Below are 27,673 nucleotides of genomic sequence, written 5' to 3'. Positions count from 1 at the left end.
TTATAGCAAATGTATTAAATAAATTTAATCATAATGGGCGCACTAAGAGAGAAAAAGGACAACTGTGAGTTATATTTTTATATGTTATACAGGACACAATTTTTTTAAATTTTTAGCGAGCGGAGTCGCGGGTAGTCGTTGCGTAGTACTAGTAGGTAACTGAGTACACAATAAACAGCGCAGACCTTCAAGTGTATAAATATATTTGTCTCGCTTGTTCTCCCTACTAATCGTCCGAGATCGTGATCGTCAGCAAAATGTAATTTCTGAGCCAAAACGACTACAAATTTACGATTAAAATCAAATACATCACCGTTTTCTACTCGACGCAAGCGATTGACCTTTTTAACACAATGGAATAGAGTCTATAATGCTATGAGTTATAAACAGTCAGTTTCAATATTTCTATGATAACGCGGGATATATGCTAATGCGGCTGTCTATTTGTCTGTTTGTCTGTTTGTTTGTTGGTCACGTTTACAAAGGTAGCTGCGGATGGTTTATTAGACCCTTTGAAACTGCTGACTATTTATGGTGGTATATTTTAAAACAGTACAATAGCGCTATACACGAACATCTCCAACGAGCACCGCGGACCCCATTCTCTAATGGTTCATTTATGTTTGCTCTAACATTGCATTTAATTTGAATTTTACATATTTAATGATTTACAAAATCTATCATAATATCGAACAATATGCAAGGAGACGCGATTACTTTAAAAATTTAAACCGAAACAAATACATAAAAGAAAACCCGCCGAGATACTCAGTAGCTGAATCATTTTTTCATAAATCATGCATGTACTTAATATGTTATATGTATGTACATGTAATAATTATTTTTAGTAACAGCCTGTGAATGTCCCACTGTTGGGCTAAGGCCTCCTCTCCTGTTTTGAGGAGAAGGTTGGAGCTTATTCCACCACGCTGCTCCAATGCGGGTTGGCGGAATAAACATGTGGCAGAATTGCAGTGAAATTAGACACATGCAGGTTTCCTCACGATGTTTTCCTTCACCGTCAAGCCGACCGAGATGAACTATAAACACAAATTAAGCAAATGAAAATTCAGTGGTGTGTGCCCGGGTTTGAACCCACGATCATCGGTTAAAATTCACGCGCTCTTCCCACTGGGCCATCTCGGCTTGTAATAATCATAGATTATATCATATATTTGCTTATACTTTACAATATTTAAGTCTTAGATTTGTGTTACTAACAAATTCGTACATTACTTTGTTTAATATATATTTAAAAAAACCATTATGTTAATTTGATTGTTATTCCAAGGAGGCGCCACAAAAAGAGTTTTAACAGATCAATACGTCTCCGACAGTACTCAATCAAGATCCCGCTGATCCAAATATTGTTCAGAATTTATCTTATCACGAGACCCCATTTCCAATAATAGCCAAGATACTGTTTAGGGAAATTAGATCATAAAGCGACGGTGTGAATGAAGCTAGAGATTGATTGTCATGATATCGACAGTCGATAGAATATTCAAATGACTCACCCATGTTCCCTCGTTTAACTATCGTAATCCTAATAGCTTTATTTAATTAGAAAATTTCGTAAGATTTGACAATTAAATAATTATGACTATTTTATGACTACTGTAAAAAGCGTAACGCGTTCAATACCTTAGTTACGTCATTAATAGAGAGATTTTAATCAATTAATTTGTTTATTTTATCGATTATTTATGTCGTTATTAGCATTGAAATACAATAAATACATAACGAGTTTATAAAGTATTCTTACGATTTAAGTAAGGTATTAATGTAAAAATTCAAACAAAATGACATGATAGGTCAGGATGCCTTAATAACCTAAATCTAACTTTAAAAAAATTACAAAACTATTGTATAATATGATATAAGAGCCGATGAATAAGGATTTAATCTTCATCAAAAGTAATAGGCAATATATTTCTAAGAGCTTATAAATATTTGAACATGAATGAAAGCGCGCGATAAATGTCAGAGTATGAAATGTAAATGAATATAACCGTTAACTGTATTTTCTAACGATATTCTAATTCCACATGCAAATGGTTATTCCCATACTGTTTACATTTATTTTCCATAGATAAATCGCGCCAACCTCCCGGGTCAAGCGCATCATCGTGAAATATCGATGAGATTGTATCGATAAAGGACAATAGGGCATCACTAGTGCAAGGGTTATCGTTGCCGATCTTTATGTTAAAAACAATCTATGTCCGTTTGACGGCTGCAGTCCTTGTAAAGAGGTACAGGTTCGAATCCAATTCCCGAGTCCATTTCGACAACATACGATCTTGTCACGTGTCAATAGCGGAGCGATCGTAAAAGTAATTTATTCCTTGAGAAAACGTGTTCGATGTTGTATGTTGTTTGCGATCTGTATCCTTTGGTCGTTCGTGCTGTACGGGGAGGCGTGTGGCAGCCGCGCATGAGTTCATTTAACTATTCGTTGAGCCGAGATGGTCCACTGACCAGAATACGTCATTTAATAATGAAGATAGCGCTATTTGTGTTTTCATCAACCCACATTGAAGCAGAATTATCGAATAACTTCCAAGCGGTTACTTTCGAAACATGTTTTATTATTTTCAAATGTATTATATTACGGTACAAAAATCAACTTGTATGGTACTTTTGTTTCCCACCAGTTATATTAAATAACAAAGTGTATAAACACTATAACGGTGTTGGAAATGAAGAACACCTTCGATTTTTCTCCTTTTTTATCCTAACATTGTATTACTATTTTAACGTTTCATATAAAACGCCTTGTCCACGAGACAAGTGTCGAATAGATCCCGAGAGAGAACAATAAATCCTCTGACCGCGGCCATTAAAATTATATCGATATAAAAAACCGGATTCTACCACTTTGGAGTCATCATCAAGGGAATAAATTAACACTAGATTCGCAGACGACAGGTCAATGCTAGGATATTCTAAAACCCCCGAAATCCATCAAAATACTGAGAAGATGTCGCTGCAGACCTTTGAATGGCGTCGCCGACACGAGTTCTCGGAAATCTATGGAATCAGGACGCTCTCTTTATTTTTAAGCAGGTCTGATCTCACATCCTGTTTTGTGAGTTGACCTGCCTTTTATTCGTCAGCAAAAACTAATTCAGAATTTGGAGGGGCCATTAAAATATAACCAATGATAACGTGTTCGATCTTATTTGGTTTTTAACCGACTGCACAGGAATGGTTATTATGTTCGTTCGTATGTTTGCAATATAGTCATTCGTATCTATCAAACGGCTCGGAAACGATGAATTACAACAGTTAAGATATCCTTAGAGTTATTCCTCATATGATCGAAGGTGTTTTTTTTCTACCGCTTTCAATGAGCGAGGACCGTTAATTATTACTTTGTTAGTGCGAACGTTTTGTAATTAAAATTGTGTGTAGTCATAAGAGCATAAAAGCTTATTATTGCCTAATATTTTATTTGTATAATCGACCAGCCTTAAGTCTGAAGGTCGGCGGTGTTTACGCTCTTGTGAGATTATGACTGGCCGCCGAGACCGAGATCGGTTAGAAGACCATCACCATGTTCACTTGCGTAATATACTCACTTATCTCTCACTGCCTCCATGGTAACTTATGTTCACAAAATAACCATTTCAAAGTCATACATTATATAAAAAAATACATAAATCTGTTGGCAGTCTTAAACGAAGACAAAATATTTACATACGACTTTAGCAGTTACAGTAGCGATACATGTACGTCTTAACATATTAAAATCTGTTGATGAGTAATAGCACGAACGCGTACTAATCCCAAGTCTTTAGGACAAGCACTTTACTAATTACATACTATGGGTAATATATAACGGGAACACAACAAAAACGACAAAAATGTCGTGTACAAACACGCAGTCGGATGCGTCTCACTAAATCTGTCGGGAGTCGTCTAGCGTAATTGACGTATTTATTACGGAATAAATAACTCTCGAAGGGAGTAAATTAGAAAGATGGCTAATTTACCGGCCCCTTACCAATATCTGTATGACGGTTAGTTGAAGTTCAACGTCTGTCTACCTACAGTGTCTGTACGTGTGGTAGAGTACCACGGTGTACGAGAAGTATATTTATATATCAGCTCGTCTTTAAAGGTTAATATTTCGTATAAACTTTCCATAACTTAAGAACATTTCTCCCAAGAGGAAGCCATTGCCCTGCAGTTGGACATACGCAGGTTTTTAATTGTTATATATAAATAGTTTCTAGTTACCTTGTTGCGCTTAATCAAGAGAATGATTTATTTATTACATACAATACTTGTATTCCTGTCTGGGTGTCGTAATTGTAGAGGTCTAGGCATTCAGGCATTTCCTGATTGGTAAATAAGTTAATAACAATAATTTGCTAAACCAATAATAATACGGCTTGCTAATAATGATAGGTTTAGTTTTTGCACGCCGTCTCATGCTCTTGAATAATTCATCCGAACTTTTTAGTTGCCGAAATATACTTTGTTTGTTTAATCATCTTGATCTAGGGTTCCGCCTTTACGATAAGAAGACGGTCGTCAAAGATGTGCCGTGAAAAGTTTTTAAAATTACTTCGCGATTAAATAGAAATAAATAAATAATATAAACTCCTTTTTATTTTATTATACTTTAACTAAATTAAAATTAAAAGGAGTGTAATTGATATATGTGTATTTTATTTTTATATAGACATTTATTAATAAGTTTTTTTTTTGTTATAGATTTATATTTTTTATTTATTATTACAGTACCACCTATTATATATCTTAAGAGTTATTCCTTACAGCGCTGGTTGCCTGGAAGAGATCACTATGTAGCGATAAGGTCGCCAAAGTTGTATGCTACTTATATTTAGGTTGTATCCGTGTTTTATATATTTTTTTCTATGCGGTGTACAATAAAGTATAAAGTAAAAGTAAAATATACTTAATAAGCTATTTTTTTCTGTTATTATATTATGTGAGTCGATGATTTTTTAATGCATGTAAATTTATATACTATTTCGTTCCTTAGTTTAATTAATTACAAACAGAAAAAAAGAATATCAACGATGACATTAATATCGTATTACAATATAAAATGTCATAACTCATTTATGTAAAAGTCGCAAATCATTTCCGTCAGACGAGCACCTGTCAAACTGAAAAAAAAACACGATCGCACTTGACGTATATTTAACAAATACTAATTTAAGTCTAGACCTATCTCAATTCGAGATAAGACAAATTCACGCCCATTTAATTACTAGATACGCTAGTTAATAATGGTTCTAGACAACCTTTGTGATGTTCAGAATATTTTTTTGTCTAATATTAATAATGGTGTGAACTTTTGCACCCCATAATCGAGTTCCTTTGATTATATCTAACCTTTAAAATATTTAGTAAATAACTTAATATAACCGGAGATTATTATGATTATATATTTTAGATACGGCTTAAAAATATATGTAATGATTTCATGTTTTTCTTATAATTAAAAGAGCGCATACTATTATGGCAACATTATGATTTGAATTCATATTATTCATATTATCCGCGTATGTGAGAGTAAGATTTTTTAATGGCGACAAATTCAAATTGTTTATGTTGAAGCAAAATGAATCCTGTGTTCCACTTTTTGTCGCACAGATAACGAAGAAGTTTATAGCCACTTTATTTTTTTATAATTTCAGGTTGCGGTTGTGACATTTTAGTGTTAGCGTGTCAAGAATCGGGAGAGTTTTTATATGTTTACTAATGTGTAGAACAAAAGGTGTAAAAAAAGGAAATAAAGCGATAAAATTTTACGATCGGATACGAAGGTATTGTCGCTAACGCGTCGGGTTATGGGAATTTAAACCGTGAATATTACGATGGTTATGATAAAGCGATGGAGTACAACGCGGCCTGTTCCGTCCGTTAAAATTGATATTTTCCTATTGGCTCTATTTTAAATATGCTTATAATTAACTTTAATAGGTGTTTATTCTGGAGTTATTCTATAATGCTAACCCAAAGTGCTGATGTGGAAATAAATTATATGAAATATTACAAGAAATATTTTATGTTTAGTTTCAACATCTTACTAAGTTTGATCGTAGTGTCAATTGTTTGTTTCAGAATATATTTTTTTTGCCTGAGCACGTTAATATTGTACCAAGCGATCATCAAATATATATCGACTAGAATAAATAAACATAAATTTATATTTACAATGTAAAAAAAATATAACAATGGTACTAGAATACTAAACAATTACATTTTACCAATTATTATTGTAATTAGCTATTGAAGAGATTTTAAAATTGACGGATATATTTAAAATAACAGAACGGGACGAACAATAGGCGATTATCTTCTGTCTCCCTCTTAATACAAGTCATCACATTGAGATGTCGCAGACCATTTTACATTAAATTTTAATTTAGAAGGGGATGCGAGGCTGTAATCTATGAAATGGTCATGATTCTCGTAAATACAGTCATTTCTAATTCTATTACTTTACTCTAATCTCTATTTCTTCTTTCATTTTATTATATAATCTGTATTAGATTTCCTTCGCGGTTTAACCCGCGTGAGTTGATTACAGCTATTTGCATTTAGAGTAACTTTCGTCAGTATTTGTATTCAATAACAAGAATACTGTTGGAATTGTCAGGAATGTTATACATCGTTTCCTATGGCATCTGTGTTGCTATGTATGTATTGTACTTTTATATAATAAGTTCTCATGCTGTGTGGTGTGAATGACTCTCGAGTTACAATAACAAAATCTGTTGATTGCTGTCGTAATATCGAGTGGCTGGCACCGGACCAGCTGGGGCTGCGCAAGGACTGCACATTAATTAAGATTATACATTGAATAGATATTAAAACAAACATTTATCTCGTTTATCTCTTTGTTAAAGACGCTGAAAACCAGCTTCAATAAACACGATACACTATTAAGCTAGCTAAAATATTATGCTGAATTGCTAAGTATTGCACACATACACACAAACATATAAACAGAAGCGACCATTGATTTTCATTTTATATTTAATTATTCTTTAATATCACATACCGGCTTACTATGTAGGAACGGTACAAAAACCTAAGAAACGGTATTCCGTTTCTTAGGTTTTTGTACGAGTTTGTCTATAATGCAGTATGTTGTTTGTAATATTGTGTATCTATTTATCTATAAATCGGTAATTGTTGTGAAAGTTATCTTAATTTAGACGAAAGCATTCAGGCAATGCCTAGCTTGAGGCGGAGAGAAAATAGTTAACCCGGCGTCAAGAGGTCTAGTCAAAGAATATGCAAATCAAATAATTTTCACCTCGGTCTCGCTGCGTTCATCATAATAAACGTCAACAGATCGATAAATTAATATTACAGGGGTTTCGCTAAAGTTGAAACGGTTGCGTAATCAACTATAGATTGTGCGCGCAGGTGCAGCTCGCACTGTGAAGAAAGCGTGGGCCCCGCACTGCATTACGTGCGCACAGAGTCTGACACGTAACAAGTGGAGGTTTCCCGACGGATCTACTTGTTCGTTAACTCGGACTTTTAAGATCTAGTGCGTGTCACAGCAGACGACCCCATTGGTCTGCTGTGACACGTCACGTCAAAGAGAGCGAGAATGGATTTCGATTGAAAAGTCACAATATGGAAACGCCATGTATATTGGATTAAATGATTTAAAAGAAAGCGAAACCATGGGAACAAAGATGTTAAGACCCTTGTGCTTGTAGTTACACCGGCTTACTCACCGTTAACATCGGAACACAATTATAATAAAAAGAAAAAAAAAAAGAGAAAGAGGGAATTCCAGCTACCTTCCTCCTTCCGAAATGTATCTGTACCTATAACTAACCATCTTGACCTTCTTGGCATTACTCTCACGTCGACTCTAAATTTCGGCTCGTTTATTAAGTCCAAAGCTCAAATAGCCGCTCGAAAACTTGGTATCCTCTCCAAAGTGAGACGTTACTTTACTCCAGAACAACTGCTCAATTTATATAAAGCACAAGTGAGGTCATGTATGGAGTACTGCTCTCACCTTTGGGATGGCTCTGCCAAGAACCACCTTCAGGCTCTAGAGTTGATTGAGAGGCGTGCCAGAAGATTGATAGGAGACAACGCATTGGTCGAGTCTAGGCTCCAAAGTCTTGAACATCGACGTGTGGTTGCATCACTCTCAGTCTTCTGTCGGATACATTTCGGAGAATGTGCTCAGGAATTACATGAACTGATTCCTCCAGCCCCTTTTTACTATCGAACGGCCAGGCAAACAGCGTGAACAGTATGTAAATATCGGAATATTTTATTTCTCCCGACGACACTTAACTCTCTCCGATCTGAGATAAAAAAAATTCGATATCATTATTAATCACTAATAAATTTATTAGGAATTACAATCCCCTAATCTCTCGCTCGTAGTCGCGGTGCCTTTAGTCCTTCAGATGAAATTCTTTCGACAATAATAAAAAATCCATAAAATATGAGATTGTCGATATTTATACAAAAAGTTTGAAATAAAGACAACTGTGGAGCTATTTTGTAAGAACAAACTCCAAACTTGACTAAGAACTCGTTCATGAAATGTCATGCGATATTGAATACAAATCTAATAATAATTAAAGGACACGAGGTTCAAAATAGCGTATCACAGCAAGTCGTCTTACAACATTTTACGACCGAAGCGAGCATCGATTGTCGAATTTGTGTCCTACGGGATAACTTCGCTGACTCGGATTTTTATTCAAGTAAAATGATATTTTCGGTGGAGTTTACGACGCACCAATAAAAGTAGCTCCGTAAGTGTCTATTAAATGATTTCATTTTGTGAGAACGTTGTAAATGTGCCTGGAATTAGTTCCGTTGACAACTTGTAGTATTTCGAAGGTAATGGCCATTAATAACTCTCTTTGTGGGATATCGTGTTATCAAATGAGAAATATTAGTAGTTCTAACTTGCGCGTAGGTGGAAGGTATTGCTAAAACACGTTAAAACAACATACATTATATCATTAAAAGTTATATGTTTGAGTCTGTTTTTTCTAGAATAAAATAGAATTTTACTTTAATGTTATATAATAACTAAGTTATCAGTTCAGACGTTATATTTAATGGTGGTAGGGCTTTGTGCAAGCTTGTCTGGGTAGGTACCACCCACTCTTCAGATATTCTACCGCAAAACAGCAGTACTTGGTATTATTGTGTTCTGGTTTGAAGGGTGAGTGAGCTGTATCGAAATAATTCTCATTTTTAAATACTATTTTAGTATATATATTTCAAATCAAAATTCATGTACAGTTACGATAAAGTCACTAAATCAAAGGGCGCGATGGTTGAAAACCATTTTTGTCATTTAACAAAACATATTTCCTTTGCATAATCAAAACGTCGATTAAATAGTTCTATAAATTAACCCACCCCCATTGAAATTCCGAAGGACTAAAATCAAACGGCCATAAATATAGTCATATTAAAACATAAAATACACTAAACAATCGTAAATAAAAATTACAATGAAAACACACAATGCGATCGTTAATTCTTTTATAAATTATGTCACCTGGTGGGACTTTTACACTTTTTCTGGCGTTTTTTTCGATGAACCCTAGCGCCTGGGGCGCGGCAAGCCCTTTAGCCAGAAATAAAAATTCTTCGGTATACGAAGTATATTAATACCGAGGAGCACAAACAAAATTAAAAGATCAGTGGAAATGTTTAAATATTATAGTTTGCAATAAACGTGAACGTATAGAGATTTGAGGACCCCTATTACTAGCTATTCTATTTGAATAAAGTCTATAAATTACTTGAAAATACCAAAACGTGAAAATAGAGTGTGTATGCAACTTCACGTTGTTGGTGTGTATGTGATTATTTTTAAATTTAAGTGAATATGGAGATAACTGGTAGTTAAATTACATGTTTCTTGTGCCTCCTTTTCTTATGTGATGAATTTAATTTATTGTGGAATGACATTTTACTTAAAGATAATTATAAAATATGACGTTTGTATGACTGATTTTTTTTTACACGTGTTTTATGTTTTTTTTATTTTCCTGTTGAGTGACCACGTCATGTTCATCGTTGATATTTAAAGTGATTCAGTGTTATCATTAAACGGAGGGTTATTAATCCCTTTCCCGCCCTTATCTGGAAGCGATTTTTTTAGAATAATAGTTTCTTTGTAATAATTTGATAGCGACGGTTTTAAAGGACAAAGATTTGAGTTAACTATTTATACAGACTACTATAAAAGGGTCAGATTACTATAAATGTTGACAATACGTATATATGTATATATATATATATACGTATTGTCAACATAAAAATATCAAATTTCTTGTTTTTAAGAAAACCTAAATTTAACATAAGTCATTCCTGAGAAGTGAGAGACGTAGATTATCGTCCTCGAAGAGTCTTGTTGTCAGTAGCGATGTTCTACTGTAAAGGAGATATTTGACATACTTGGTGTCTTCTCGTGGAAGGCATATTCTCTACAAAAAACAAAAACTATTATTTAACCTTTAAATCGTTCTATTAAAAAAATTGATAAGCGTATCAATTCCAACCGGTGACAATTTATAAAATGCTGAGTCTTGAATATTATGATTCATTGATACGGAGGTATCACTTGTGCAATAAAGAGATAACTAATACGATACATTATTACAATTATGCCATTGTTTTATCGAATCGACTTTTGTAAGTTTTAGGATATGTTCGTGCAATGATTATACTCTCAAGTATTGACGGCACCAAGTCGGCTACGGATGCTGTAACCGTAAGTTAATAGATATGAATGATCGATCGGCTCTGTTACTAGCTCGTCTATTGTTAGCTAATCCCGTCGCTCCAGAGACACGTCCGACGGGCACAGTGAAAGTATTCGACAAGAGAATGACATTTACGAGTAATTAATAAGTAATAACTTGATCGTCGATGTGGTTCTGTGCATGTCGCTAATATTAAAAAAACTTATGTATATAAGGGTTTCATATTTGTAATAAGGCTCAGTTGGTAATAAAGCGTCGTGCACCCCTGTGTAGGTACTAACCACTAATCACGTTTTTTTTTTGGCAAATGACTCTACTCCACCTGATGGTAAGTGGTAGTAGAGTCCAAACGCGACGACGGCCAGTACAGTCGGGAAGAATGTTCTGTACTAGCCGTCCCCGCCTTGCCGGCCCGCAAAACTGCTAAGCAGCAATACTCGGACACTCGTACTTATGTTGTGTCCCTGTTTGATGTGTGAAAAGTATGTGACAGCGTATCTACATGTACAGGCACCAGGGTTATAATCTTAGTTCCCACGGTTGGTGGCGCATTGGCGAAGGCATTTGTCGGTCTGCCTATCTATGTTGATTAAAAAAGCTTACTGTCACGTCAGTTTATCTTTGTAAGTGTGCTACTGTTAATGAATAAAATATATTTTTTTTTTACATATAATCATTTTGTATGAAACACTTAAGCGCCATTGATTTGATAGTTTAGAAGTGTAACACTCTGTGTGAGCAATAAATTACAATATCTAATGGTTAATATCGTCGTGAATGTACGTCGGTTCGTTCCACCTGACAGCTTATTATTTATAATGGCTACCGGTGACCATATAGGGTGATGGTAATGATCGTTACTATTTCTTTTTAATTGGCTCGATCTTCGATATGAAATGAATCTTAGGATCTTGATTAAGTTGGATAGTACCACCCAGCAATGGTACTGTCGTAAGTTGTCGTTAACAAATTAGATTTTAATAAAAGCTCTTAAAGTATAATCTTATCATTTCTTTTTATATCTTTAAAAGAAAAAACATATAAGAAATTTTGTATTAATAAGTGTAGACTAGAAAAAAATAATTCCAAGTGATAGAATAAGGTCCATAAACCGCCAGGTCTTAGTCCAGCAAGGCGCTTACTTCACGAGTTGCTTCAACTAAAATCAATTCATAATAAGTTTGTTTTATCACAAGATAATCATATTCTCACGTCACTCGGCTTTAACGGAACAGAAAATAAAAGACATTAAAAGCATAACAATCTCCGTTAGGTTTTCGTTACGGAGATACGAACACAAACAGACGGACAGGAATCGAAAACAGATAACTGTTCCTTGTGAGATGAGACGTCGTTAAATCCCATTGTGATGAAGCTATAGGGTTTTTTTTTCTATACAATAGCATATTTGATTAAGAATATTCACGAGTTTTTTTTTCTATAATTAAATTCGTACTGTATTTAACTCGAAGACTGCAAATCTCGCTATCTACACAACCTTAAACTAATAGGATGGATCTATGGAATAAAAAAAATTATATTAGCGACGCATTTAGCATAATTTATGTGAATAAATGTAATATTTATCAACTATTTCTATTGAATTTCACTGTGGCGATCTCAAAAAGTTACTTATCCCGTAGTGTATACAGGACGGGTAATATCGGATTATCGATTCATACAGAAAAATCTCCACGAAAACAATTGCGATACGTCAAAATTAATATCATTGCTATTAGTTGCAAAAGGTCTTATATAATCTTCTTTAGTAATAATAATAATGTCCTCCAGACCGATTCCGGCCACGGCGGCCAATCTCAAGAGAGATTAGCTAACTGAGCAGGAGATATTACAGTGCACAAGTGTGTGCGCAAACACAGATACACTCTCAATTCCCTAACTCTCATAATCCGGTGGGACGGCAATGCGATACGACCGGAAAGAGTTCAGGCACAGGACTAACGGTTTTACGTGCTTTCCGAGGCACGGGAGTGAACACACTTCCTACTTCCAGACTCCGGGCTGCTACTGAGAATTTATTGATAGAAAAACCCAATAACTTTTTATTGGCCCGACCAGTGAATTGAACCCAGGACCTCGGGGTCTGCGGCCTTATATCAAGCCACTAGACCAACGAGGCAGTTAATAGTATAATCTTCTTTAGTATAGTGTACACTAGGTTTATTATTTATAAATCGTCTCTTTTTTAAAAGCAGTAAGAAGAGTTCGGGGTCGGACTGTACATAACACCTGTATCCTGTGACTGCTACCTAACACTAGGTTCTCTAGATTGGATACATATACAGGAGCGACACTCTCGTTACTGTCGGAGAATGTGAACAACATACTCAAGAAAAATAATTAAAAAGTTTATTGTTATTAAACATGTATTATAATTATTGTTAACTACCTACACACACAATGTGCATTATTGGCTATAAGTCTACGCATCGATTAACATAAAACAGTTATTCTAGTAAGCAACATCAAACAATTGAAGTATACGCCTGTCGCGACACGAACGATACCTTAAAACAGAAATGCATTAATGATAAGCCGACAATATTTCAACAGTTAAAACCCGGTCAATTGCGAGGACGAGACAAAAGGATGGAGCGATTTGGTCTCTCGGGGCACATCCTTTTATTGTGCCAGTGAACAGTTTGGCCTATCTCCGTATTGCCTATGACAAATCGTCGAGCGTCGCCGGGTAATGAATCGGCTACCTGATTAATGGTGTCACTTCGCTTATCTGGGGTTAGTGTAGCGCCTCCTTAATGGGATTACCTCGATATGTGGGGGACAGTTAGGGTGCAGTGTAAGATGCGAAGCGAAGGACAAGCTTTACGTCATTGGTTTTATTATAATATTAAAATATAACACTATAAAAAACTGTTTTCGATATGAATATATAACTAGATATATAATTAGTTGCAACTATTTGTTATATGTTTAAGTTAAAATAAATAGGACCGATAGTATTATAAATGGAATTTAAAAAAACACTATAAATCAAAAATAATTAATACCAAACGGTATTTAAGTATAAAGTTAAATAGCCTAAGCCTTATTTATTTATTTTGCATTGTCAACGGCAAATTGTACGGTATATATCAATAGTGTAACATTATGTATTATATTATAGAAGGACAAATATTTACCCTGATAAGCTTTTGCAAATTAGTTTAATTACATATATGCAATAACATTGATAAATTATAAATTATATGTAAATCTCTTGTAATAACTAGTGGCGCATTAGCTATGTAAGCGATGGTTAACATTTCTTACAATGCCAATGTCTATGGGTGTTGGTAACCACTTACCATCAGGTGGCCTATATGCTCGTCCTCCTTCCTATTCTATATTAAAAAAATGTTGTTTAATTTTTATATATAGCGGTGCACACTGGTCAGTGTCGTTCGTCGAGTGCGTAAATATAATGTTTTAATTCATGAATTTCCCCTTTTCCCTATTGAAGTGTAAGCCTTTCGATTTTCGTAAATTTAATAATATTTGTACAAAAAGTTTATTTTGTTTGTGTACTAACACAGATAATACTATATTTGAATATGACTTTGTTTGATTAATTTAACGAATTATATTATCATTGATAGTAAATGTCATTCCCACAGGACCGAGCATGAAAATTCTTTATATTACGTATAAAGAAACACCAAGGATTTGTTTACACCAGACCGTTCAATTAATGATTTAATGCTGATTGGTCTGAACCTGACGCGGCAACATTTAAAGGGTTTCACATTTGACTACGGATCCTTAAACATATTTCTTCAGTCATAAAATCAAAGTATACCAACATCCTTTTACAGCACTACCCACACACCGCGGTATCGTGAGAATACTTAGACTTTTATCAATAGGGGCCGAGTATTGTTGTCAGCGCGTTATATATAGACCACATAACATGTAACGACGGGTAATCGATGCTAGCTACATGACAGAATACATTATTGTTTGCTGTTAACTTGATTCGCCCACAAGTCCCTCCCCTCTACTCAATAAGGACAAACGCGAAGCTCGACGTAGAACTCGCTCGTGTTTAAAGTTATGTCATAGTTGTATAAAACTAAGTGAATACTGTCATAAGTGTATCAAATATCACATTTGTTATTTTCATTGTTATCTTCTCTTTTCTATATTCATTAATACTCTCTCTTCACTTATTTCCTCCTCTTATCATCTATATGCTGATGATCTACAAATTTACGTTACCGCTCCTTTAGACAGTATCGATGAGGCAGCTGCAACCTTGAATCATGATTTGGCAAAGATATCCGAATGGTGTAAATCTTACGGTCTCAAAGTGAACCCGAGCAAGTCGCAAGTGGCTATATTTGGCAGTCATAAGCTTCTGACGAGGGTCCAAGTTAAACATCTACCTCCAATCTTATTTGAGGGCCAAATATTACACATGCAAGAGACTGTTAGAAATCTTGGACTACTTCTTGATGCTTCCTTTTCCTGGGTACCTCAAATCACTGAAATGAGTCGTAAGATTTTCGCTATCATTGGTTTCTTAAGGCGATGGAAAAACCTATTGCCTATCAAGGCAAAGATCAGTTTAGCTAATACGTTCCTGTTACCAATATTGGACTATGCTGATGTCTGCTACATGGATTTAACTGAAGACCTCCTAAATAAATTAGAACGGCTGCAAAATATAGCCATAAGATTTATTTTTGGCCTGCGAAAGTTTGATCATGTCTCTGAGTATCGGTCTCAGTTAAAGTGGCTGCCAATCAGACTACGAAGAAATCTACACGCCTTATCTCTTCTCTACTCTATTATTTATATCGATCACACACCATCTTACCTTAAAGAACGCTTTAAATTTCTTGGTTGCGACAGCGCACACAACCTGCGTTCTTCGGATGATAATAAGCTAGTTACTCCCTGCAGCCGGACACAAACCTACAGTAACTCTTTTACTGCAAAAACCATCAAACTTTGGAATGCACTGCCTACAGATATTCGACAGTCGAATTCATTGAGTATTTTTAAATACCGCTTGAAAAGCTATTATTTGTCCATTTCCAAGTAAGGTATGTATGTATGTATGTATGAAATAGTATGTGGTTTATAATTTATCTATATATAATTTTATACTCTATAATTATATATAATATATATATGCTAAGTAATAATTATATATGTGTATGTATATATATATATATATTTGTATGAATGTATATGTGTATGTGTGTGTATGTATGTATGTATATGTGGTTAGTGGGATGTAGATATGTGTAGTCTATTAAATATTTAGTATCTCCTTTTTATATGTAAATGCACTTACCTGTTCTCTTACAAAATTCTTTCACCAAAGGTTGTCTGTTAGAGATCGCTATAAGCGATAAGACCGCCTTTGCGCACCATTTTTTATTTTCTTTTTCTTTGATTGTTTCCTACTTCTCTCATTTTATGTATATGTTGTGCAAAAAGTGTTAAATAAATAAATAAATAAATTTGTTCAATTAATCTTTCCTAATTAACAAGTGGACTCCACGATTGCCTTGTCGTAACAACAGTTTTGTTACTGAAACTATTTTGATAAGCCTCACCACTTGAACATAAAATAATGTATGAAGAAAAATTAAATTTTAAGGTGAACACTAATTAATTAAATATGCTAATTCATAATGTGGCAGAAACATCAAAGATATTAAAAATACGTTCACATATTTCTATTCGTATGTATGAGGACGTTTAACACACAATTAATCTCTGTGCCGTCTGTCCGCGTGTCGGCCACACCCTCGGAATAGATATCATTAATAACGACACTGTTTTCTGATCTACTGTGTACTATGTATGGTATTCACCCATTTCGACCATACAATAATCTTTTTTAATAAATACGAAAATGTTTTGTTTATACTTACAAATGATTGAAATTTATTTTTAAATTCTAAATTTTTCTTTTATAAGGTTTTTTTTATTGATAATGCCTCAGTAACAGTTAGTCCTCAGCACTTCCGGTCGCTTCGCTACAATCCCGTCGGAGTATGAAAATTAGAGAACGGAGATTGCACCCACATAAATTAACAATTAACAATTTATTATTGGCAGCGGGGGCATTATTATAATATTCTTATTTATCTAAGTATTAAAAAAAACCTTCTTAGTAGATAAATATGTAGAGAGTAGAGTAACAGCCTGTTAATGTCCCACTGCTGGGCTAAGGCCTCCTCTTCCTTTTAAGGAGAAGGTTTGAAGCTTATTCCACCACGCTGCTCCAATGCGGGTTAGTAGAATACACATGTGGCAGAATTTCAATGAAATTAGACACATGCAGGTTTCCTCACGATGTTTTCCTTCACCGTCAAGCACGAGATGAATTATAAGCACAAATTAAGCACTTGAAAATTCAGTGGTGCTTGCCCGGGTTTGAACCCACGATCATCAGTAAGGATTCACGTGTTCTAACCACTAGGCCATCTCGGCTTTTTAAAAATAAATATGTAAATGTTTGCTATTTCTTATTAGAAGGTAAGTAATTAAATTAAATTATTTGCACTTGAAAGTTATTCCATTATAGGTCGAGTGCGAAACATACGGTACCACGCTTCAAATGAGTCGTCGTGTTCAAAGGGGAGAGTGTCAGTATTACCAGTTTACCTTTTATGTTCGTTGATTTGTTTTCTTTATACTTATAACGAGACCGTTTGCGTCGTAACGAAAATTAGCAGCCGGTGAATGTCCCACAGCTAGACAAAAGCTTGTTCTTCTATTGTTTTATAATTATTAATTAACATCCGATTTCTGCTGATCAAGATTTTAATTAAAGATTGCAGGTATAAATTGAGTAAAGCTCCAAGTGACTAGGTTAACAATTAACTTCGTGCTGGGCGGTCACGTCGTGAGGACACCTGAACAAATTTCAAGATAATACAATGTTCTTGCGTCAGTAGTGCCTCATTGGCCTAGTGGCTAGCTTATAAAGCCCCGGTTCTCTTTAATTAAAAAACTTGATTTTTCCGTCGAGAAATTCAGGTCAGTTCAGATCATCATCAACGTAACGTGGTTAAACACACTATAAAACATACTTATTAATGATCACTGCCCGGAAATGGTAATTTACCACTTATTTTGATATACCAGTAGCGTATAAAACGCGACACAAGCCGGTATTGTTATTTTAATTTCCCAAATCCCCCATTAAGTGTTCAATGCTTATTAAAATGATTTACGGCCAATATTTTACACAAACAACGTTATAAGCTAGAGCGTAAAGTTAACGGCGGTCTCCATTCTTATAAGGCGATGCAATTTGTTCAGAGTAACATTAATATTATTAACGGCACGGATTTATGTCTCAATGTTTAGTTTTTTGCTTAGCCGGGACCAGATGAGATGAAATCACTGATTTACCTGAAGCGCACCTGAGCCCACGTTGTAAGATAACGTTGTTCATTGATTTTCCTTGTTTTGTTGGATTTTAAAGTATTTTTTAATAATTATTGTAATACACTTTTATGGACAAGGAATTTTAATTAAAAAAAATGACAAATTATGTTAGCTTTTTAATATTTAAAACATCGTGTTTAATATAAATAAAAGCTTAATGCATCATATAGCCTGGAGGTAATATTTGTTGTTTTTATGAATAATAATTTAATTGTATTAGTTTAACGTTACCTAAGTATATAATTTAGAAAAGAGTTCTATTGGTTATCTCGCCGGTTCCTCTCGGTAGAATCTATATTCCGAACCGGTGGTAACTACTCATTTGATATTATATAACGATTCTTCATGAATAAAGTGTATTTTGTTTTGATTTTTATGTAAACTGTCGTTTAGCTGACTTTTATTTTATGTAATGCAGGGCTATTGCATATCCACCCACCAGTTATCCTAACAAACGTCCTGTGTTCAGGTTTGAACGGCGAGTGAGTCAGTGTAATGACATGTACCTGTGTCAAATCTTAGACCCTATGTTTCATGGCGCATTGGCATGGTCAGGACTGGTCATATTCCAATTTTCAGTGTCTATAGGGGTGACCGAATCTATTAAGAAAATATTGAATTCACAGACGGCGTTACAATGATTATGTGTGTAGAGATGAACGAATGTAATGGAGCGAAGTATTCACACTTCGATGTTTGTCGATCGATCTTCTTGTGGTCGAACGAGGTCTTTTGTGAATTGACGTGAATACTTCTATTGTTAATTGAATTGTTTGACACTATCTATATCAATTCGCTCTGTCGGGGGGTCGCCGTCGAATGTGACAAATTGTGTTGATGGAAACATAAATAATACTCAAATGTGGGCCACACATCAAAAACTCCACGGTGAAGCTGGTGGAATATGAGATAGATCGATGTTTTTGAGGCGAAATTATATTATTAGATGAAATGGTTAAAAATCATATAAAAAATTACCACTTGTGATGACTGGTGTACTTCATCTCTAGCACGATATCGACACATAAGCAGCAGTCACTGTGACTGTAGATAAGTTTATTATAATAATAACAAGAACTTCTTTCACCATCAAGAGTACATTGAATTTTAAGAACCGAAAGAAGGTTAAAGGATTGACTATCGACTAACTGTGTCTTTATGTGAAATGTTCACGAGAGCGATGTCGCTCGCACATCAGCTTTATCTTTACATAATTTCTAAATACTCAAAGAGTTCTCAATTAATTCCTCGACAAGAAACGACATCTTTGACATATTTAATGAGCGGATATCCGCGAGATAATACTGCGTCTATACAACGGTGAGTGTATCGGCCGGTACACACGAGCACGTTTGAGAAAGATTGGTTACAAGTCTGTATCCACTGTCCTTGTTGAATAATATCAAACTTTGCTAATTAAATGACATGAATATGAATTTATTTTTTCAATTCTCTAAAAAAAATAGAAAATATGACGTATAGGTTTTGCACGAGTACTCAGGAATTATACTAAGTACTATGTTTGTGTGTGATCCAAGTGATTTAGTTATTTGTTAAGTAATCTCATAACGTTTGGAAGATAAATACCACGTTGATGGATGTTTTGTTCAAACACACGAGGCGAGACAAACTTTGTTTTCTACTTGTATAGGGCACAGTATCATCCAAATGCTTCACGTCTTAAACGCAGATAGCTTAGACCAGTGAACACTACAGACTTTTCTAATACTAAATTAAATTAAATTAATTAACTTTAAGTAGACTGATCCGAAACCTAGTTATACCTAAGAACACGTGAAAAAACCAAAGGTAGCGGGTTTAGACTCGGATGAGCGCTTCTGAATATTCATTATCTCATAATGAGAATTTGTATAAACCAACCTGCTTTCATTCTACCAAAGCTTCTCCTCAAAAGGAAGAAATAGGCCTTAGCGCAGCAGTGGGACATTTAAACGCTGTTACTTTTTTTATTACTATTTTTTTCAAAGTTTCTTAAGAGGCGATTTGTTAATTTGTTCAATTAGACAACACTAAACTAAGATTATAGTTAACAGTAATGATTATTAAATACGCTATAAATATAAAAGAAAGTATATTAAGCGTTATATTTAAAGTCATGACATGGAGTAAGAAGATTAAAGTCACACAAGGTGTTTACAGTGATTATATCTGTTGTTTATTACACTTTATCGATGTACCAGTGATTTATCAGTCTATCGATGATCGATGGTCGTGTGGGAGAAAGTTACTTCGAGACTTCGACGATTACTTTGAATGCGTTGAAATAGAGCTATCGTATATGTATCATGCGTTATGCCGTCACGACAACGTGTAAACCATAACCAGAGGTAGCGGGTTCATATGCGGGTAACAGTGAAATGACGTGTTATTGATTTTTGTTTTTAATTCATATCTCGGGGCAACAACAACAAGAAAGGCGCAACATTTTCCAAAAGAGAGGAGACCTTTGTAAAGCACTGGGGGATTTACAATAAATTGAACGCGTGTAGAGTTGCGGGATAGCTAGTATTAGATAAACACCGCAGTTTTTTGTCTCTGTGTGTACGCTATCATTGAATACACGTCAACCGTCTTATATGTGATTACATAACTTTAATGGCGACCTAAGATCTAAACGTCACCATTACACGTCATCAATTAGACGTAAGTTAAATAATTACATATACATTAATCCGATCTAAGCTTAAGACACAAACCTTCGTGTTCTCGACTTCGGTTTTACGACTACGATGTTGCCGATAAACGCTTACGAATATTTTAATTTCTCACTAAGATGCGTTAATTAGATTTAGAGTGAGGTTCGTACGTGAGAACGAGCGGGAATATCAATTACAAAAATTACACGCATTTAAATTAATTACTTTTTATTTCTCACTAAAAGATGGCGCTGATGTTTTGTATGATTATGATGAACATTCGGCTGTTTGCAGACTGGCGATTTATAACCGTCAGAAGAAAAGTCAACATGTCGTCGGTGCTGACTTTGTTTATTATATTGCTTGTTTACATAAAGCCGAGATGGCCAAGTCGTTAGAACGCGTGAATCTTAACCGATGATCGTGGGTTCAAACCCGGGCAAGCACCACTGAATTTTCATGTGCTTAATTTGTATTTATAATGCTTGACGGTGAAGGAAAACATCGTGAAGAAACCTGCATGTGTCTGATTTTTGATTGATTGAATCATTGAAATTCAGCCACATGTGTATTCTACTAAACCGCATTGGAGTAGCGTGGTGAAATAAGCTCCAAACCTTCTCCTCAAAGGGGAGAGGAAGCCCAGCAGTGGGACATTTACAGGCTGTTACTTTTGTTGTACTGTTGTGTTTACATAGTAATACTTTGTATATTTAATTACCAACTATTAAAAATGAAATGTATGTAAATCAATCAACCGTATGTGTCAACCGGTAATTTATATAATAATTAACTATACTACGAAAGGACAGACTACACAGATTAATACAATTTTAGTCATCTTCATGTTTGATATTTTAGTAATATTTGAGTTTATATATGTTTATGTATGTAATGTGACTGTAATGGACAATTCTAATTTCAATAATAACTCAAACAACGTCGATGTATATCAAATTATATAAATTATATACATATATATAACTAAACGCACGTTATAGCGCTTCAAACCGCTCGTTTGCATTCGTCTTTCGTATGTAAAAGTTAACGAGTTCGCTTCCTTGTAAAGTTGCGTCACCGATGATGGTTAGGGAGCAGGCCAGGTGTTCTGGTACAAGTCGCTCGTCAGTTCTCAGGAGCAATGCACGCTCCCGCATTCCGAGATTGAATTGGGATTTGTCTTCCTGAACATTTTATTTGCAAGGAACTTAACATAACTTGATCATTACGCTTTGAAGCTTAATCTGTCATTATATGGACAAGAAAATACATTCTAACTAAAGACGCGCAATATTCTAAAGTTATCTGTAACTAAAAGCACTCCGATTTATCAGGTGACGTCTTTAGCTGCAGAGTTAATACTCAAAAAGGCTTAATATTCAAAAAATATGTTTCAATATTCAGTAGACAGGTTCTGTAAGGTCAATTAGAAAAAGTAATGAATCGTTAAATAATCTCATTTTCTTAATATATTTCATTAAATATAATCGATCTAATATTAAGTTATATTTAGTTAATATCATTATGGTCACTTAATATTGAATGGCAAAATTGTTGAGATATGTATGTTTCATATAAACATATAAAATGTTGGGCTAATTAAATGTACAATGATAAGTTATCACTAAATTTGAGGAATGGCACTTGGATTGCTTAAATAAATTATTAGAAGTTTTTAATTTAGTAAAATACTAGTATATAATAAGCATATAATAACTACACATTGTTATAAAATAACGCTCAATGATTTAACGAAACACATCGCAACATGTCGCGTGTTCATTCTGTTTACGAGGAGTTTTTACGATGCAATTTTGTAGAACGATGCACTCAGTTTCATTTGTGATTCGTTCGGTAAATAAACCGCGCTATGTAGACCAAGGACTATATATATAACTAAGCTGAAGAGTTGTCTGTGAATCATATATTTTTTTTTCATAAGGATACTAGTTGTAGGTAAAACGATACAGAGGCAAAGTGGCGGACTGAGAGTACAATGTTTATTTAAAATATTATTATATATTTTTCTGTTTATTGTATAGTCGTTGGACATACTAACCTTGCCAGCGTCAGTGGTTGGAGTCGCCGGACCAAGTACTGAGAGTCAGCCGAGAAAAAAAATATTGTGTACTATATATATACAATATCTATGTAATAACTTGTTAACGCTATTTAAAAATCATGATCAAATACTAGTAGTATCTGATTAAGGTTGTGCTTCCATTATATACACCTGTATAATGGAGGCACGCACGCATTTCGGGATTAATATGTGTTAAAGCAAATTTGTACAACTGACTAAGGTCCAGGAACACAGTCGCGGTCCCGACTTGTTTGCCAGTAAAGCGATTGTGATAACATTGTGCGATGTTAACATTACTTAATTGCCATTGCAATCGGTCCGATAAACGACCCGCCCAGGTTTTAACTTGACGTAATCCTATAAGTAGATATTACCCATGTGCGGTGTCATCTGGCTTATTTATTAACTGTATTTTAAGGTGCCGTTTCATTTTTCTATAATAATGAATACGATTTTGTAATTGTATTGAAGTGGTTGTCGGCGTAGTTAGAACGACTACAATGACTTACTTAGCGTGAGGTTCCGTAATATCTGAAACTGATTTTATCTCACTACGCAATCAACCTGTAGCGCTACACAACCCACACGGGCGCGTACAACCAATACTGCAGTAAGAGCATTCCCAAAGAGCGATGCGGTTGAAGAGTTGATCTGCTTTAAACTCTAATGCCATGTCATATATGCGTGTTTGTCAGTATGTATTTGTGTAATTGATTTTTCGGATATTGAAGGCTTCATAAGATATGTCTAAGGCCCTTATTAGCTTATAAATTTTAAATATCATTTTAACTTACATTAGCGTAGTGGAACCCGCAGGCATCCATGCAGAGGTAGAGGCAGGTCGACACCCCCTGGATCGTCAGGAGGCCGACCTTGTACGTCGCACGCTGAAGTATCGCTGTAACAATACCACTATTATTAGTTACGTCATTAAATTCCATACCGCCGGATTTGCCAGTCGAAACTAAAAAGTAAATTATATATTTAAAACCAACTTTTAAAACTTTATTAAACTTATACTATAGCTTTTGTCTCGATCCTGTCGCTGCTACTCATACTCGTCGCTATACGTCGCTGCTGCTCATTACATTCGAAACTAAGAGCATGAAACAGCTACATCGTAATTATTCTTACTTAAAGCACAAAGCTGGAAAGTTATAACTCATATTAGTTTAAAATTTAAATTCCAAGATATTGTAAGAAACCTTTTCATCATCGTTAGCAAGTGTCTCCGAATTCTCAAGTCCTTTCGCGGACGGTCTAAGAGAACTCTTCCACATCAAAAAGGGCATGCAATACTATAGCGGGTCCAGCGCCGTCTCAGTCTAGACATTTTACTATTTCTGGCTAATGCCCATAGAAACATTAATGGTGTGATGTTTACATAACAATACCATTGGCTGTGGAATGTTCGGGAAATTTTACGCCATTTCAAAATAAATAAAACCGGGTTTAACCATTACATGAGGTAATCGTGGTCGTTGAGTGATATACAAAAGGAGTACCTATGTGTGTAGTTTGCCATTTATTGACTTGAGTTGTGCCGTTTTCGCTAATCGTGAATGGAATATGTTCGTATGTTATCGGATATTTAATTAATGACTGAAAATTGAAATATCATATTATTTTTAACATTTTTTTTCATGAATCGATTTTTATAATAATTCATTTGTATTTGAAACTGTTCTGTTGTGATTAGAAGCGTAAATTAAGAAAAATATATAAATACATTATTATTTTTTCGGAATAATACATTTTAAATTCTTCTCTTTTTTGTCACAACGTAAATAAAAAACTAATAAGTAAAATGTTAATTAAGTAATAGAATCAATTAACACGAGTGAACTGAATGTGTGTGAACTGTGAGTGAATTATCATTGTCAATAAATTTACATAGTCCTTCGAATAAAACATAAGCCCACCTAAGCTTCGTACCAATATATACAAAGTAAGTGAAGGTCCATCCAGGAATCCCAACTTTAAAATCGAATGTAACCACTAAAGTCGTTTTAACAATAACAAAGTAAGAAACTCCAGCTATTTTAAAGCTAACGACACTTTATTGTGGTAACAAAGTCATTTACAGTCCATAGATGGCGCTACGGTCCACGCGGTGGTGTACTGAACCACTAATGTGGACTTAAATAGAACCAGTGGTTACGTTAACGGCCTTAAGTTATGTTTAAACAGTTTAAGACGGGTTGCATACAAGTAAGTTTAACAAAAACTTATCTAATTACAGATTTCTAATAATAGTTGCGATGCTTTTACACTGCTTTTGTTATTTATGACGTTGTAGGTCGTGAGTTCGATTCCCGATAATGACAAATATATTGAACATTCACTATTATATACCGGTGTGTTTTGTATATTAGAGTCACCCCATTTGACTTACACAAAATTAAAATATCCTTTATCCAATTAGGTTAATCACTTTTAAATCGTTTTTCTGTAATGATATTATTTTGTTATTTTTTATAGGAAAATGTCGTCATCACTTTGTTAAACACGAGGTTGTCCTCATAAATATGAAAACTCGTCGCGCGGAACATCAAAAAAAGTGTTAAATTCAGATCGCAAAATGTCCAATCTGAAATTGATCTTAATTGCAAATCGTTATCTTAACCGCGAACTCTTCCGCGAAAGAAGATAATCTATATTACTTAATTAAAAGTAATAAAATTAACACCCCTGTAATAAAGACGTGAGATTTATCTTGCATCAGAGCGGAATTTCGTGAGGCGTCTCGCTTTAAAGTGGACACGATCTTCCGAATACAATTTTAACGATATTTATGTATTCAGGTGTAAATTGTGAATTACACGGCCCGTGGGAACCGCGTCGACGTTCACGGTGTCTGTACGTTGTTTATAAGGGATTAATTTTAGGTGGTACCGACGTGTGTACGTATACTGTAAATATAATTTATAACAGAAAATAATATATACATAAAACAACAAATAATTAAAATATTAGATTGAAATCAACCTCGGTAAAGATGTTTCTTGGATAAAAATTTAGCATATAATATTATGATATAAAAAAATATAGTTAAAGATACGTAAACCTCGATATTACCATATTTTTTTAAAATATTTCACTAAATTATGCTTTCATTTAATATCATAATCATAATTAAAAAACCGTTTGTTTAAAAACCCTAAAGAAAGTAGCCGATTTTTATAATTAAAAGTTGTTTTAGCAATCTAAAATAAACTACAACTAACTTCCGCGATATATCAAATCGCTGTTTGATGTTAAAGATTGTTCATTTACATAACAAAGTTAGTGTAGTCGATATATGTATGTATATATGTATGTAAGTCGATACAATTACTAGTTGGAGTCCTGTCGTCGTGAGCGCGGCGAGCGGCGCCGCGGGCTAGGGAGACCTCACTGTAGTCGACTCGAATGTTTGAGAAATTACGACAAAATTATTAACATATTAGATACATAATCGAATACAACCACTAAATAAAATACATTTGATTTGTGAATAGAAAAAGATACGTATTTATAAACAAGCACAATTAAAGGATTTTTCAAATGTAAATGTAATGTAATCACGATTAATTTTAGTTTAAAGAACTCAAAGTCATAGTCTACCGTCTGCGTTAATTGTTGAAAGTAACTATAGACAGACAAAATCTATAATTTATAACATTTTGAAGATATCGATACTTAGCATGGTTAACGCGCTGGAAGATGATTAACATGGATTATGTTATATGTGATAATAAACAAGACTTAAAAAGCAATACAAATAATATTCATCCGTCCGTCGCACGCGCACCATTAGTCGCAAAGTGTAAGTACTTGTTTCGGAAGAAATGCTTCGGGACAATAAAGTATCATTTTTAAATACATATTTGCCATGTGACGAGTTGGTTGGCGTAGTTGGTAGATACTTGCCTTTTACGCCGAAGGTTGTGGGTTCGATTCCCACCCAGGACAGACATTTGTGTGCATGAACATGTCTGTTTGTCCTGAGTCTGGGTGTAATTATCTATATAAGTATGTATTTACAAAAGAAAAGTAGTATATGTAGTATATCAGTTGTCTGGTTTCCATAGCACAAGCTTTGTATAAGCTTAATTTGGGATCAGATGGCCGTGTGTGAAAAATGTCCCAGGATATTATCCCAGGATATTATGTGTTCTGGTTTTACCAGTGAACAATATCGACTGGTCTAGGAAGCTGACTTTTAACGTTCCAGGTCGGATCTGTAACAGTTACAGTTTCTTGAACCCTGATGATGCAACTTATGTTATGTTTATTATATTAAAGTTAAATAAATATTATAATTTGTATACATTATAATAAGAATATCTGCAGCTTGAATTTCGACCATGGCGGCAAATTACAAAGATGAACACTATTCCTTTACTCTCATACTGAGATGGGCCAGCAATCCGACACGACTGCAGAGAACAGTTGCAGGTCCAACGACTTTACGTCCAGACACGACACAATATATAACGTATATACATTAAATACGCTTTTGTATAAAATAAATTTATTTATAAGTAGCAAAACACCGTTTGAGATTATTCGCTCAAATGAATTCAATTACTATTATTGTTAGCGTAATGCTTATTCGCTCGAGGGCCCGACTTAATGGCAACGTAGGCTAAGTAATCGGCAGTCGACTCCAGCTGACCTGGTAGCTACGAGCAAGCAAGTCGCTTTAATGCTAGCTTAAAGAGCGACTACTAATAATTGATTGGAATCGTTTAGTATTA

General features: G+C 34.5%; 1 protein-coding gene across 3 annotated transcripts in view; it reads right to left on the bottom strand.

Annotated features, from left to right (window-relative positions):
- LOC126776277 (fibroblast growth factor 3) overlaps positions 1 to 27,673 on the bottom strand; it is a 175,675-nt gene that overhangs the window by 4,928 nt on the left and 143,074 nt on the right. For all 3 annotated transcript variants that reach the window (XM_050498614.1, XM_050498615.1, XM_050498616.1), the window contains one exon: positions 23,726 to 23,829. In XM_050498614.1, coding sequence (XP_050354571.1) covers positions 23,726 to 23,829 — 104 coding nt within the window. The remainder of the gene's footprint in view (positions 1 to 23,725; positions 23,830 to 27,673) is intronic.

The sequence above is a fragment of the Nymphalis io genome, chromosome 20, assembly GCF_905147045.1.
Source record: "Nymphalis io chromosome 20, ilAglIoxx1.1, whole genome shotgun sequence".
Taxonomy (NCBI): Eukaryota; Metazoa; Arthropoda; class Insecta; order Lepidoptera; family Nymphalidae; genus Nymphalis; species Nymphalis io.
Note: the sequence above shows the minus strand (reverse complement) of the source record. Positions and strands in the feature narration are given on the sequence as shown.